The sequence below is a fragment of the Strix aluco genome, chromosome 21 (genome assembly GCF_031877795.1).
Source record: "Strix aluco isolate bStrAlu1 chromosome 21, bStrAlu1.hap1, whole genome shotgun sequence".
NCBI lineage: Eukaryota > Metazoa > Chordata > Aves > Strigiformes > Strigidae > Strix > Strix aluco.
Window position 1 is genome coordinate 8,398,045 of NC_133951.1, and position 16,187 is coordinate 8,414,231.

The 16,187-nt window shown below is 51.1% G+C and overlaps 1 protein-coding gene across 10 annotated transcripts in view; it reads left to right on the top strand.

Annotated features, from left to right (window-relative positions):
• TMEM104 (transmembrane protein 104) overlaps nt 1-13,654 on the top strand; it is a 44,803-nt gene extending 31,149 nt beyond the window's left edge. For 9 of the 10 annotated variants that reach the window (XM_074847738.1, XM_074847734.1, XM_074847739.1 and 6 more), the window contains one exon: nt 10,000-13,654. In XM_074847738.1, coding sequence (XP_074703839.1) covers nt 10,000-10,760 — 761 coding nt within the window. In that variant the 3' untranslated portion in view covers nt 10,761-13,654. The remainder of the gene's footprint in view (nt 1-9,999) is intronic. The other variant, XR_012626048.1, reaches the window with a different exon arrangement.
• The last annotated feature ends 2,533 nt before the right edge of the window (nt 13,655-16,187 follow it).

The following is a 16,187-nucleotide window of genomic DNA, read 5'->3' on the forward strand; positions in this document are numbered from 1 at the left end:
CTTTGAAAGTTGCTTTCCCTCTTTCTCCTGATCTAAGTGATAATCAAATGTCACTAGCCTCTTTCCAGAGCCTTGTGCTCATTGCAAGCAGCACATCAGCTAACAAAGCCTTCAGCGGTCTCTTTCCACACCTCATGGACAAAAAAAATTTCATTCTGTCTCTGAAAAATACAGTCTTAAACACTGAGATCTGAACTGGAAATTAAAAATGGATCAGTTCAAAGAATGTGGAGATGCAGCGGCAGGGATCATCTGGCTGTGTTCATCTGGCTGTGTTTTTCCTCCCAGGGTAAGGGACTAGCCAGGACAGTCACCTCTGAAGTCTCTAAAAGGAGAAAGTTGAAGGAGGAGCTTGCAAGCGCAAGTGCTGTACGGCTAGAGAGCCCAGACAGATGGGCTCTTGCTGTCTGGGCCTGCTGAACACGGAGAGCTCATCTGGAAACAAGACTGGCATGGCGAGACGTTTCCCTGTCAGGACTGATAGGAGCACAGAGGGTGGATCTGCATCTCCAGGTGGAGTGGGGCTGGTGGCAGAGAGAGGGCTTCCAGAGGCATCGAGCTGTTGGCAGTCTTCTGAAGAGTAACAGCTTACACACTTGGCTGCAGAACTGATTGCCACCTCGCATGGGTGAGTGCCAGTGGTTAAATTCAGTGCAGCAGTTGGTGCTTGAACTGCTGGCCTTATCTGTGCTTAGAGATCTCTGTTCTCTCAGAGCTGGCAGGTGTGTAAGGCTTTGCCTACACCAGCTCTCGTCCCTTTCCCAACTGTAAAAGCTCCTCTGGCTGCTTTGTCAGCCCTCTTCTGCTTGGGCCTGAACTGCCTTGGGGGACTGAGCACAGGCACCCTAAGGGGCGTGACAGGGAGCCTGTCTGATGTGCTTCCCTGGAAGAAAGGGCTAGTTGGGAAAAATCACTTGGTTTATATCCTGGTAATAGTGCTTACAGTGGATTGAGTTAGGGATAAAACCTTGCTGGCTCACCCAGCTCTTGAGCAATGCTATTAAGAGCAGAGACAGGGCCCAGACTGGTTGACCAGGTAGGCATGAATCGTCCCCTTGGGGTGAGGAGGGTTCCCTCCCCAAACTGTAATTCCTTCCTTTCAGCTCCCTTCAGCCTCAGCCTCGCAAAACTGTAGCACTGTTATTAGCCCAAGTCCTTTACCAGTTTCAAAGCCTGTTTCCAGGTCTCTTACAACAGACTCCTCTTGGAACAGGGTGTCTCCTGCAGAAGGCTAAACCAACTAAGCCATCAGTAAATTAGAGCTGTTGGTATTTTCAGTTCTGCTCTTTGGACTTCAGGCTCTCTTTTCCTGGAGGGTTTAAATCTGTGGTGGCGATGGATTGCTCCCTAAAGAGACTTGAATATCTAGCTGTTTTTTTTTCCCTCCTTTCTCCGATCCTGATCAAGTGGGTGGTGTTGGGGCGAGCTGCCGGAGGGCATGGCACAGCAAAAGGGACTGAGCCAGACAAGTCCAATGCACTTCTCAAAGCAGAGGACACAGCTCACTGGGACACAGCCCTACCTCTTTATTATTGGATAATATTGGATAATAACTGTCTAGCAGCGTCACAGGAAAGGACATGGATTAGGAAAGATAACAAAAGGACAGGGCTTGGTGGAGCTCAGCAGCAAACATCAGGCTATTGTGTATTAAGCAGCTAACCCGATTAATTGCAGCCTGTTACAGCCTGAGCTGCCCAGCTCTATAGGTGAGGACTGTTGGCTTTAAAGACATTGGTAGCATGATTATCACTGCTGTTATTGAATAGTCTCTGGCAAATGTCTCCCATGTGGGACATTTGCTCTATGTGCTGCTCCTGATGCTGTATTGTAGTTATTAGAAAATATTGTATTTTAATAAAGAGACATTTTATAGAGGAATGAACTTCTGGGTTTGGTTGTTGCAGGCTCAGTTCTGTCTCCCTGTAGCACAGTCAGATCATACCACATCTGCTGAAGCAGCTGCGATCCTTGAGACAGAGCATTCCCAACCCTGCCCAAACTATGATCTCACAATTATATGTCCAGAAATAAAATCTCTCCCCTAGCTCTTTCCCCTGGCCAGTAAGATGGAGGGGAAAATGGACAAGAACAGCAAGAAAGTCTGTGAAAATCTCTTTCTCTGTCCCGTCCCCTTCCAGGATACTTGGTAGAAGGCTTCTAGGGAAGAAACTTGGAAAGGGCTCTCCAGGGCATGCTGGTGAGGCTGACCTTCAATATCTACTAATTTCTCTGGTAGTTCTGCTCTCTCCCCCAGAACCCTGCTCTTTACAAGACTCCCCAGCACTTCTCTGGAGAGAACTGGTCTCAGACCATCTCACTTTGAGCTGGTTTCAGCTGCTGCAGTAACTGTCGCTGCCATCCTTAGCAGGCTTAACCAGCCATGCTGGAGTTGATTCAGTGCAGAAACCCGGAGTCACTCTGCTGTGTCCTTTCAGCTGCACAGACTGAGAATTATAGAGGAGGCTGATATAGGAGGGGGTGACAATTATCTGAAGTCCTCCGTTTCCAGTCTCCTGCAGAGAGATTTGTCTGGCAGTGTCTACATTCCTCAAGGTGGCCTCTTTTCTGTGTCAGAAATGGAGCTTTCTGCAAACACCTTAAGGAGGGACCAGTTCAATCTCTGTCCCTTTCCTTTCACAGAGCAGGGCACATGGGAGTGGCAAGGAAGAGGGAATTGAACTGTAAATCAGGACGCTGTTGCATGTTCATTCAGATAAGCTTCTTCAACAAAGCGACTTCATGTTCTCGCATCCCTTTTGGAGCAGAGAAACCTGCTGCCAGAGCCCAGGGTAAATAATTCACTAAGGAGTGAATATATTTATGAAGAGTTAGTTAAAAGGCTGTGCTTCTGTCATGCCTGCTTTTAGAGTTGTCAGCTGAGGAGCTCGTTTCAGTGCTGTTTGTGGGGGGCAGTGGGGTGAAGCAGTGCCTGTGTGAGTGAAAGAGCCTTGTTAGCTTTGGATGCAGATGGAGAGTGACATGCGGTGCTGGACAGGACCACTGAGATCCTGCCTGAGGAGTTGACGTTCCTGAAAAGAGCACTTTATCCAGGCAGCAGGAGACGAACTGATGGGTCTGAGAGCTGGAGGAGGGGAGCTGAAAATGTAAGGACATGTAATGTTCAGCTCTGCAAAAGGGTCCTGATGATGATGCCCGCACAGGTTTTCAGAGTGGGTGTGCGGCACGCAAAGCTGCTCTCTGTTCAGAGTGTGTGTTGTTGGAACAAGATGATAAAAACTTTGCTGGGTAGGGCCCAAAGCAGGATGGGGAAGGTGTGGCTCAGGCTGCAGAGCACTTGGATTTCATGGGACACAGGCGCTCTGCACCTAGTGCTTTCCAAAGCGTGTACAGCCCTAGCTCAGGCTCATGGTAACACCAACGTGTGTGTTATTCCCTTCTCACAGAAGAGTAAATTCTCACATGGAGAGAGAAGTGACTGTCAAAGCTAATAGACCAAGTCAACAGCAGAGCTCAGAGCCGAGTCCCAGTTGCAGAGGCTTTATGGTGCTTCTGCCAGAGGTGACCGGAGGAGAGAGGACAATAAACTACACGGGTAATTTTCCACCAGAAGCAAACAAGCCTCGCTGGCTGCTCTTTCCTTCCCATATGTTGAGATAAAGCATCCGTGATAAAACACTGGAGTGCAGAGCCGTTTTTCACCCTGTGAACTGTTGCTGGTGTGCAGATGTCTGTGGAGACCAGCTGATGTGGACTGCGAGGGGGCAGCTCCACCAGTTTCACAGCCGGAGTTGTTACCATGGTAGGGGAAGCTACTTATAAATTTCGGTTATTGTGTAGCAAACCCTGCCCCTGACGATGAAGAAAAGCAGGGAAATGATGCCTTTACAGCAGAGAAGCCCTGCTGAACTGCTTTTGACAGCCAAAAAGTCCTGGTGGTACTTTTTAATAGTTTCCCTTTGTGAATGAAACAGCCCAAGGCCAGGGCAGCAGTAGTGTCTGAGGCAGTTGCAGCAGGAGCTAGCCAAACCTGGCAGTGGGTGAGATGGCAGGGAGAGTGGAGGTGCCTGAGACGCTTTTTCTTGCCTTCCTGGTAAGCTGCATCACACTTCTGTGATCTTAACGTGCTCAACATGTGGCTGATTCCCCTGCTGTATAAGCAACGGTCCCCTGCCTTGTAAACCCTGCCTTAGGCATTGGGGCAGGGAGGGTAACACTGTCCCTGCAAGTCCCTGCTCTCTGTTAGAGGAGGGAGCCACACTGATGTCCCACAACTCTTGTTCATACCTTTCTTCTGGGAAGTAATTTTCCTCCTCTTCTTCTGACATCTCTCTCCAGAGAATTACTGTCTTCTGTGAACATATACATCTTCCTGCCCCACAGTCTTTGCATTCATAAATCCTTCATCTTCCTAGAGACGGCGTTTTAGGCTCTGTCATTGCCAAATCTGATCCTTAACTACTCCAGCTCCCACATCTGATGGAGCAAACCTGGTTTTCATGTTATGTCTTTACTGTCATTTCATATGGAAACCTCCTCTGAAGGCTGGAGAAATTTATCGATTGCTGCTCTGGAGTTTACAGAGAGCTGGAAGTCATGAACAAGTGACAGGATATAGCTTCTGCAGGAAAAACTGGGTAACTGAGTTTTAAATTTAAGAATAAATGTCTTAATTTCAGATGCTTTGTTCTGCCAGCATGGTGAACTCCAACCATGCTTTAATACTTTAAATGCCACAGCATCCATAATGCCTGGCAGTTCCAGAGTTGCAGTGAGCTCTTAAACTGCCCCAAAACACTGATGGAAGGCAGCTGGCTCTGAGGGGGGGCACCAGCATCCTAGAAAGACCCCAGTAGTGAAGCAGACATCACTAGTGTTGGGTAGGGATGCAGAAGGTAGGACTGTCTTGACATGATGCTGTGCTGTTCAGTATGTACAGAGGAGATGCTCTTTTAGGCCCTTTCTCCTGAAAGAACCGCTTACCAAACTGAATGAGATCCGTTCCTCGCTTTGAGTGGCCTGCTGTGTTTTGGCTTGATGGAGGACCAGGGTCAAGGTTAAGGTGGGGAGAGAGCTTCTTCCTTCCAAAGAGAATGGGCTCAGGAAGCTCATGAAAACATGCTCCTCTTGGAATCCATCATGCCACCTAATGTATGAAAAGGGAAGCAAGTGGCATGCGTTGTGAAAGGGTGATTCATTATCATTATTTCCTGGCATATTGATTCTCCGCTTCGACAAGAAAGCTCTGTCACACCGTCAGCCAGCGGTGACGGATGGCCCTGCCGCAAATGTGTCAGCAGCACAACATGGCGCCTGCTTAAACAAATGGCTGTGGCTGGGGGTAGGGGAGCAGCCAGGCGTGGGCCGCTCCGCAGGGTGGTGTGCCTGTACGCCACTGCCTCTCCGGACCCCTGGGAGGGGGGTGGCAGGTGGGTACAGTGATGTTCTCACCAGGCTTTCCTTATGGAAGGAGTAATGAGAGTAGGGACAGAGTTGGAGAGCTGTGGTGAATGGGTGTGCAAGATTGTTCTTCCCTCTGACTTTACCTTTCTGACTCAACGTACTGGTGGTTGCCATGTAACCTTTGTTCTGTTCCATTTTTTTCCCCCAGTAAGGCTTTGACTCATCCCTAGTTTGTGGCTGTCTGTCCCCATGCTTTCTAAAGCCACTAAAATCATCCTTGTTTAACTGGGACCAGTGCTTTGGAGGTTGAAGTTCACTGTTGAACCTGGGAGGCAACATCTGTCTTTGGCCCTCCTTCCTGCCGTCACAGAGGTTATCCAATGTCACGGGTCTGCAGAACCTCACTTCTGAGTTTGCTTCCCCCTTGCCAAGCCACCTCTTTCTGAATTACATGGCAGAGCATCTCTCTCTCCTTCCTGTTTCCCAGTGTGGCTCAGTTCAAGATCTTCTCTGTTATTTTCCACATGCCAATAGAGAGACAGAAGTGGGGCACCAGGTGAAACATCTCAAAAACGTCGTGTCTTGCCAGGGATGCAAGGGAGGGTTAAGACACAAACTCATTCTGAGCATCAGTTCATCTTCCAGGAACCTACTGTGATGAAGGAAAAAACATGGTTTAGCCTTGGATGACTTTTTTTTCTGCAATAGCCTTTCTACAGAGAGATGAAGCTCATGTACAAACCAGTAATTTTTATTTACAAAGGTGTTTGCTCTGACTCCGCAAAACAATCCTTAAACTTAGAATGGCTTCACTGCTCCTCTGCAGGTCTGTTATGCTTCTATCAAAGTTCACAAAAATTTATTTTTTAATATCCCCAGACTCTCATATTTCCCAAAGTGCTCTTATTTGGATGTGTGCTCATCCATATTCATCCTTCTCTCACCTGCAAGGACCATAGCAGAGCTGCCCTATCTGAATCAACATCTCCTGAGTCGAGCAGGACAGGCAGCAGTAGCTGTCTGCAGGGTCTGCTTTGAGAAGACTCAGTGTTTGCTCCTCAAAGAGTGAGAGGAGGCGTCTGTAGGGGAGGCAGTTTGACAGTTGTGACGAGATTCATCACAACTTTTCCTTTATGGCATACCCCCTCTTTATTTTTTTCCACAGCCACACTTACATCCTTCAGTAAAAATGATGCTCAAACATCTAGAAGAGAGACGATGAGACAAGAGATGTCCTCTGTGCCTTGCTGACTGCCAAGCCTATCTGCGGGGTGTGGGTTTGGAGTGGGTCTGACACTGTTGAAAAATCAGGACAACCAAAACCCTTGATTGTGTTTTAAGCACTTGTATAAAACAAGGCTTAAAACAAAGTTTTCACATAATGTACTAACAATCCATGGTAGCATTGCTGCCCACCTGGCTTTGTGGCTCAGGGTGCTGTTGGTCAGAGAATCTGAAGGTGTTTCATCCCTGGAGCATGTTGCTTATATCCTCTGTCCTGCGTGTAGAAGAACAGATCAAGGGTTTTTTTATGAACCCGTGTCTGACTTTGCCAGGGTCCTTGTGGTGAAGGAACACTGATGGACAGTTGATGTGGCCACTGTAGGTGACTTTAAATAGTGTGGTGTGACTTTGCCTTCAGCCTGCTGTCCTAGGTAGAGGAGGATGCAAGTAGGAGCTTTGTGTGTGCTTGAGGATCTGTGCTGCCTCTTGTCTGCTCAAAACTGCATGTCAGTCAGAGCCTGTCATCTTCTCTTCATCTTGATTTATCATCCAGCATAACTAGGTTTGAGTTTCATTTTTGGGTTTGCCTCTTCCCACAGACAGACAGATGAATCTGGCATGCAAATGTTTTAGCTCTCTGGTTCCAGGAGTGAGAGACTCTTCAGCCGCAGGGACTGAGAGAAAACACAACCATTGGGGCAGGGCTGCTGTTGTCTGCTCTGGGACTGGAATTGTGCAGGGGAAGTTTGCAGTTTGCCCAGCACCACTTCTCTCAAGGATCATGCGTCTGCAGAGCAGCCGTGCTGGGGCAGGGGCAGCACAGCTTGCCTTGCTGGAAACAGTGCTAATTGGATCATCACTCCTCGTAACTTTAATACATTTAATTTCTGAAAGAAGCATTTCAGGATAAACAAAGGTTATGAATTCTAGCTGCTTAAACCAAAGACTTCTATCCATCATTTAGGGAATCCACAGGAATTCTGTTCCTTCACTGCTCCCTGCCAGGAAAGCACATGTTGGGGCAGAGGAGAGCCTATGGGTCTCTAACTGGAGCGATGCTCTGAGGATGGGGTGCCAGCCTGGAAGTTCCCCTGAACTGGTCCTGTTAGCGCTGGTGCGGAAAGCAGGGCTTTGAGCCAACGGTGCGGGTGAGTCTGGGGGAGGGAAATAGGTCACTCCTTACTCTGCTGAGCAGAGCAGGTGGAGATTTACTGTCTAGGTGCAGGGGAAGAGGTGCGAGCCTTCTGCAGTTACACCTAGTCCAGGTACAGGACCAGCTCAGGACTGGGCTGTAGAGGCTGACCCCCTCTCCCAAGCGAGAAGGGAAGGAACAGTCTCAACGTATTTCCAGAGCTGCCAAACCTGGCTTGTCTTGTTGCTCAGGGCACCTTCTCCTCTTCCTTGTAGCCTGTGCAGCCCCGGGGAGTGCAGCCAATGTCACACCACCTGGAACACAGCTCTTTCCAGCTATCTTGCTGTAGCATATATGGCTGGCAAGCATCTCCCCTCCCGGGGAGCAATGGGGGAGGCACAACAACTGTACCTGTGTTTACAGTGCCCCTCACTTACTGGCTTGAGTGAAGATGAGGGGAACTGCACACCCCCAGAGCAATGAGCTGTTGCTTTTTGTATCCTTCTGTGACTGCTCTTGGGGTAAATAGAGCCTGGCACTCCCAAAGTGCCCTGGCCCCTGTGGTGCTGTGAAGGAATGGATCTGCTGCCATCAGTCCAGTGGTCGTGGAGAGCTGTTAGACTTGCCGTGTCACTGGGAAACAGTTGGAAGCAAGAGGATTCCTGAGGCAGCACGAGATGAAATGCAGTGTGTGACTTGGTAAGGGCTCAGCACGAAGCTGGTGTTTGCTGCAGGAGGAAAAGGAGCATTGCTGTGAGAGGAGAAACTGGATTTCGGAGAGTGCCAGGGGTGTGCGGGAGGCAATGTTCAGTTAAGGTTAATCTGGTCTCACTGGGAACAGAAGAGGCAGCGCTCACTAACTGGTCTGTAAGTACCTTTCCTGGTCCCAACCCTGGCAGGGTTTCCCACCTCCAGCCTGTGTCAGGCGGAGCAGTGCTGGGCACAGAGCAAGCCAGCATCCTTGTCACCCCACTGCGAGCCTGCCCGGCTCACAGTGCCGGTGGCCAGCCTCCTGTGGGCTTGGCCACACGGCTGTGCACCGCTCTGTTTAATTCCTCTGTATTTATATTTATGATATTCAAAGTTGTCCATAGTAGTAGTCTCAGCATTTTGTTATTTTTTTTCATTACCTGATAACTCATGGCTCTGCTCCGATGCCTCAAACCAGTGCAGGAGACAGTTCTGTGCAAGCCACAGTGGCCCATCTACTGCCAGCACCAGACTGTAAATCTTGCTGCTTGCTGCCCTGCCAGGCAGGTTTTTTTTCCCCTGTTCCTTGTTAACTCCAGCAGCTGATGATCATCTTTCCCAGGTTGATGTGATTTCTGTGACACCAGAATTAGTTTTCTGCTGGTTTTATGTGCCATGCTAGGAATAACAGCCTCGCAGTAACTGCTTCTGGCTCAGATTTCCACCAGCAGAGTAAATAAGGGCATTAGCCCAATCTCTTCAATTCATTTTTGTCCATAGCGCATTGCTTTTTGTGATAAGCTTTGTAAAATGTTGTTAGGCTTTTCCCTGACATAAGTGAAGGGTAGACAAGCAGACTTTGTGCCTAGAAGTGATAAATTTTAATAGCAGTCTTTCAGTACTGCTTTAGTCCCTTCCAGACTGGCTTCTCCACCCTGGGATTAACTACAGACAGCCTGTTCCTCCTGCCTGGGAAATGGCTGGCTAGTTCTTGCTCTATCATGCCCGACAGATCACAGGGACAGGAAAGCTTGGTAGTAGCTGCTGCTCCCCTGCATCTGCCTGTGTGTGTAGGTGAGGTCTTGGAAACATCGGTCCAGTTGCAACTGTGTGGGAATATTACTAGGGTTGACTGCAGCCAGGTTTAATCATTTCTTCCTTTAGAGGTCAAAGCTCAAACATCTCTAAGCCATTTTTAAATGATGATAATTAGCCAAGATGCGTGGCAGAGGCATCCATGGACTGAGACCCTTGAGGGCGATGGGCTCAGCCAGCCGTGTTAGCGTTACGCTTCTGAAGGGCCCACAGCAACCATTTGCTTTCGGGGTGGGAGGGTGAGTCCCTGCAGGAAGGAGACTGGAGGGAGATGCCTGCCAAAGGCAGTCCCGAGCCCATTCCCATATCTGCTGACTAGCGCCAAAAGCAAGTCGTGATTAATTCCTGTGCGCCTTGCCTTTGATGTGCCACCTTCCCCAGAGATAAGGAGTTGTAGAGCAGGAGAGAGCACTGGTGCCAAGCCTGCTGGTGCCGATGGGAGGAGGGTCGTGGGACTTGACCTGGACTTGACCTGAAACCTTCTCTTTCTCCAGCTTTCATCCTCATGATTATTCTGGCCCTTATCCGCATCAGCAGAGGCCAAGCTGAAGGTCACCCGTCCATGGCCCAGCTGTCGGGCATCCGCAATCTCTTTGGGGTGTGTGTCTACTCCTTCATGTGCCAGCACTCCCTGCCGTCCCTCATCACACCCATCTCCAAGAAGAAGCATGTCAACAAGCTCGTGCTGCTTGATTACATCCTGATCCTGGCTTTCTACAGCCTCCTGTCCTTCACTGCCATTTACTGCTTCCGCAATGACACCCTCATGGACATGTACACGCTCAACTTCACCAACTGCAAGATCATCAGCGTTGCCTTCATTCGTTACTTCCTGGGCCTCTTCCCCGTCTTCACCATCAGCACCAACTTCCCCATCATCGCAGTGACCCTGCGCAACAACTGGAAGACCCTTTTCCACAGAGAAGGGGGGACCTACCCATGGGTGGTGGATAGGATTGTCTTTCCTGCCATCACGCTGATTCCCCCAGTGCTGGTGGCTTTTTGCACCCACGATCTGGAGTCCTTGGTGGGGATCACGGGAGCCTACGCTGGCAATGGGATCCAGTATCTCATTCCGGCTTTCCTTGCGTACTGCAGTCGGAAGGACACTCAGCTGGTTTTCGGCAGCGGGACGGTTAACAAGCACCTCTCCCCTTTCCGGCACACCTTCTGGATTGTGTTCGTGCTCATATGGGTCTTTTCTTGCTTTGTGTTTGTGACTGCAAACATTGTCCTGAGCGAGTCAAAACTCTGATGTGGGGGTAGCAGCATGCTCCCTCCTGGGCTCCTGAGACTTCAGCATTTCAGCTCCCACTCTGGGACTGTGGAGTGGGGGAGAGGCAGTATGAAGGGAAATTTCCAGGCCGTCAGCTTGGTGGCACAGGTTAGACCTGGACACAGACTTTCTTCACTCCGTTTTGGGTGTGGATGGAGTGGATTCAGCCTTGTTACAATCCTGGTTCTCAGACTTGCTATCCAAAGCCATGGGGCTGAGCCCTTGGCAGCCTGCACGATTAACCAGTGTCTAGCCATTTCAGCCTTCAGCTCTGTTGGAGCAGCACTTTCTCTGTCCCTACAGTGGCCCTCTGTGTGCTGCAGGTCTCTGCACACAGGAGAGCAGACAGCCTTGGCTGCTCACTACACTAATTGGCTAAATGTCCCTTCTCCCACGGGCAGGGACGTGCTGTGCAGAATCTGGCAGGAGTTTGGGAGAACTGAGTCTCTTCTCTCTGCTGAGACCCCTTCAAACCAACCTCCTGTGCCAGCTGAGGGAAGAAAATAGGGTGGGAATAGACCTAATTCAGAGGAAAATAATTTTGTGCTCTGTTACATTTTCTTTTTCTAGAGGCATTAACCTGTTTGTGCACCGTGGATTGCCTGGGATCTTTTGCTTAGAGCTGGATTTCTCCAGCCCAGGAGTTTATTCATACTTCTCATCCTGTTCCTGTGCTGTGGCAGCCCCAGCTGGACAGAGCAATGCCCCTATGCATGCAGAGACACAGCTCTTGGCCCCTGGAAAGGAAACTGCAGCCTTGCCTCCCTCGGCTCCTGCATGCAGCTGGCAGAGCCCTTCTCCCTTTCCCACCTTCGCACGGGGTTGGTACAACAGCCAGACCCTGACTCCGGTGGTCAGGATTGGTGTGGGCTGGGGAGCTGCTAATTACCCAGTCCCCACACGCGGGAGGCCGGCAAGAGCTCTGGCTGTGCACACTGATGCGTTTCCAGCCTCCTGCGCTGGGTAATGAGCCTTGAAACAAGGTGGGTGTTAACTCAAGGGAACGGGCTGGTGCCAGGAGGAAGCGGCGGTGCCCTGGCTCAGCCCTGCCTGCCTGCAGGAGCAGAGCTCCCGAGCGCTGCGGTGGAGCGAAAACTGGAACCCTGCTGGAACTGGGCTTGAATCCCCTCCCTTTTCTCTTTCTGCACAGGGTTATGGTGGGCTTTGGGCTGGTCCTGCTCAGCTTATCTGAGAATTGGGCTGCCTGTTTCCTTGGGTGGCCAGTGCTCTGGGTGAGTCTCTGCTTCTGAGGCTTCTGGGGGTCACTCTAACACCACACGGTGACAAACAGCACTGGGTCCTGTGCTCTGGGGCCCTTGGGCAAAGATCATGGGTTTTCTAACAAAAGGAATAACTTTAAAAGTTTTCACCTGAAATATTTTAAACCCCCTTATTAAAGCAAGTTCAAAGCCAGGTGCATGTCACTTCTGTTAGATCCTCTTGCCCTCTGCACTTGCTGCAGTATTAAGTGTCACCGCTCGCTAAAGCAAGCTTTGAACTGCAGCTCTTTTTAATCAAGCTCTGTTTTCAAGTAGGACTTTCTGGTCTCCATATGACCTGAAGTGCTCCTCCAGGGGGAATATGCAAGTACCTGGAGCTGTATAAAAACACTTCATGGCTTTTAAAGCAAAACCCTGCACCTCTCGAGCCTGAGCACCGCCAGCGTGTCCTTGCGAAGCTGCTTGGAGAGGATCCGGGGGGGACTTTGCCTCCTCTCCAGCTTGATCCTAAACAGGCATTGGCAGCCTTCGCTGGTGAGTTTAAACATCCCCAAGTGCTCTGGGGAAGCTGATGTGGCAGGTAGCTGGTGCTGGTGTCTCAGGAAAAGGTGGGTTGAAGGACAAATTCATGGGGCAGCAGAGCTTGGAGCCACCTGCGAGGCAGCGGGGAGCTGGGCAGAGCCGGAGGAAGGAATTTAATGCTGATGAACCTTTGGGAAGCTGGAGAGGCGGCGGGGGCTGTTGCTGTGCACAAGTGCACAGGTGAGGGTTTATGGAGGGGGCTGAGGCCTTTCCTGCGGCGCTGGCTGCCCGTGCTTTGCAAGGCACTTGGCTCAGCCTCCCTCCCTTCAAGTGCCCATTTCAATCTCTTGCCTTCACATCTCATTGACAGGCAGTGAATGGGGCTGTTCGCTGTTAGTTCACCTCCTCTCCTCCTCCCTTCCCCTCTTAGGGCTGCCCTCGGTCTCCCTCCCTTCCTGCCTGTTTCAGGCAGGGTACCCTCCTGCCTGCCTTGCCTGGGGTGGGAGCAGGCAGGGAGCCCAGCCTGGCACACCCTCTCCTGCCATCTCTTACACTTAAAGATGTGCCTTCTCCTCCCTGGCCGGGGCGCCTGTCTCTCCTTGGCATGCTCTGGCAGTGACTTCTAAGAGCTGCTTCCATCCAGGTTTCGGAGGCCGTGGCACGGTGAGGGCTCATGTCCTGGCCCCAGGCTTTGCTGGGGTACCTTACCGAGAAGGACTCTGGTCCCCGAGGAGCACGAGTGCTTCTTAAATAAATAACCACAAACTCCCAGACACCCGCTGTCCTTGCACAGCAGCAAAACAAATCTGTCTGAGGAATCGGGGTGATTAACAGAAAGAAGCTCTACAGTGGAGAGAACATTTTTCATATAAAACATGACAGCAATGCCTTAAAAATTAGTGAAGAAAGTGGGAAGGGGACGGCTCAGCGGAGCACTGGCCGGGGGGACGCTGGGTGTCCCTGGCTCGGTGCAGGGCAGGAGCTCCCTCCTCTCGCCCATCACGAATGAGTCTATTTTTATTTGGCCATTATCAACACTAACACTTCATTATTACAGATTCTCACGTGATGCTTGTCCTGACTGTAATTAGTTTTCAAAAAATGGGATTAAAACCGATAAAATGCACATTATACATCTGGTTTAGTCTGGCTTCTTTTTCCACCCCTTTCCTCCTCTCGTGTGTGCACTGAGCAGCTATTCCTGGAGGGGATGGCTGTGACTGATGGGGCTGCAGGCCAAGGAGAAATGGCAAGCGGAGAGGCTAATGGAGACCCTCACCTCTTCTTCTCTATTAGCCTCCTGCAACTCTGGGCGGTAGCTGCAAACTCAATTAAAACATCTGTACTTTCCCCTTCTCAATTACGGCTCTTTACACTTAAAACCAAACAAATTGAATTGCTCCGCCGCCTCGGGCTGCAAAGGCAGTTTCTGCCAACAAATTTATTATCGCCATAAAGCGCAGCTTGATTTATGTTAAAATATTAAAACAGATCTTTATGATGGAAATAAACACTTTCTGCTGTGATTCTCTCGAAGGACCTCACAAGCAGCGGAGGATTTTGGGGCTTGGGCCGTAAATCTGAGAACAAACTGGCATCGGGGATGGATTTGGTCTTTTGCAGCACTTCGAAGAGCAATGGCCAGGGAAAGAAAAATAAAAACCTTGATCCTGAGAGGCAGGTTTAGGCAAGGCTTGAACATCGCCAAGGAGCAGTGTGTCTCTTGGGGGGGTTGAGCTGTTTAAAGGTTTGGGGGAAGGTGCTCATGGCCTTTCCCCACATGGGTTTGGACAGACGGGCCCTGGCCGTGTTGTGCCCTGGCTGTGAGGGCCAAGGGACCCCGGGGAGGTTTTGTGCTGTGGCATTGCCCTGGCGGGGGACAGCTGCACATGCTGCTCCCTCGAGCATCCTTGGGCATCGGCATGGCAACACCCTGCTGTCCCCACACCCACACCAGCACTTTCCCAGCCCTGTACCTTTTCTGGTTTATGATTAACCAGCTCTCCGTGCCCTGACCCAAGCCACCATCTCCCCATAGCAGCACCTTGGCACTGGAAACCTTCCCCGTGGCTGAGCCGCCCTGGCCTGCCTTGTTCCCCCTTTCCTCAGCAGGATGGATCTTGCAATGCCGAGTGATGGGAACAGTGAAAATAATATGTGCCATGGCGATGGCAGAGCCGGCAGAGGCAGGGGGTGGGCACTGGGAGAGGCCATTGTCCGGGGGGGCACTGCCTGCCTCCCCAGCGGGGCCGAGCCGGCAGGCAGGTGGCCAGCAGTGAGCCGGCCGTATTTCTCTTTGCACATAAATGGCAGCCCGCAGCGTCCCAGGGCGGCACGGGTGCCAGAGCTGGCTGAATTAAAAAGTGATTGATTAGACAATTTCACCAAAAAGAAATAATATCCCTCAGCGGCTGTTAAGCACTAAACTACCCAACCCCTGCTTTGGAAAGCCCAGTCAGAGGGTGCTTCCAGGCTGCTGCTTCCCTGCAGATCTGTCCCTGGTGCACCCCAGGGCCAGGGGATCCTGCAGGAGCAGCTCAGCCCTTCCTTGGTCCGGGGAGGGTCACGCAGCTCCCAGCCACTCTGGGCTGCCCCTTCCCCCGTGCCCCCTTCTGCTCCTCTCCAGGGTGGCATCTGGCACCAGGAATAGGAGAAAACCAGTGCTTTCCCATCCCAGTTAGCATATAAAGATGATATGCAAATGCCACCACCACAGTGGGGACCTGGGTGCTGGGCACCCACATGGGATATCCAGGATGACACCAGCCTTACACCAGGTGCTGACACCCATTCTTGGGGCCACGTCCCCTGGGGGCACCCATGGCACCCCCATTTCCCCTGTCCCTCACTGCCCTCAGCCTCCTACAGCAAAACCCTTCAATAAAACATGAAACAAATCCATTTGGCCTCTGCTGAGTCACTGGGGACATCACTAATTCATTTAAAACATGGGAATTTTTGATATTTTTTTTTTCACCTTTTCTGCTCTCTTTTGTTCTCAGAGCCCCAACCCTGGCTCCTGACCCTGAAGGTTCAGCTGTGTGTGCCGGCTTCCTCAGGCCAGAAAGCCACAATTTGTGGGAAAGCTCCTCAGGGCACATTGGAGCCTCCTGGGGACCTGCCTGTCACCCCCAGAGGCATCCAGGGTACCCAGCCAGGGAGCGCTGCCCCAGGCAAATGGGTACCATCTCCTGGGGCAGCCCGGCAAGGCTCCCCTTGCCTCCAACCGGGTTTATTTACAGCCCTTATTTATATACCAGCACCTTCCTCCCTCACCAGGAGGCTTCAGCAGGGCTGCCAAAGCAATTAAGAGACAATTGCGATGATAAATAAGTAAAGGGAATTAAAGCGCCAGCATCGGCGTGTGATGGCAGCCAGGCTGGGGGGATGGGGGGGAGCTGGCTGGATATAACCCCAGACAGATGGGTGGATGGATTGACAGACAGATGGATGGACAGACATTGCCAATGTGGCCACACGTGGGTGGGCCCTTCCTGACCTCCCCGGGTCTTTGCAGCCGTCCCTGGGGCAGGGCTGGGTGTCCTAGAGCAGCCCCTGCCATCATCCCTGGCTGCTTGGTGCCTGCTAGCAACCCCAACGGCTGCTTTTAAATAGGAATAAATAAATAAATAAATGGATCTTTAGAGCAGCTTCTGGGGGGGGG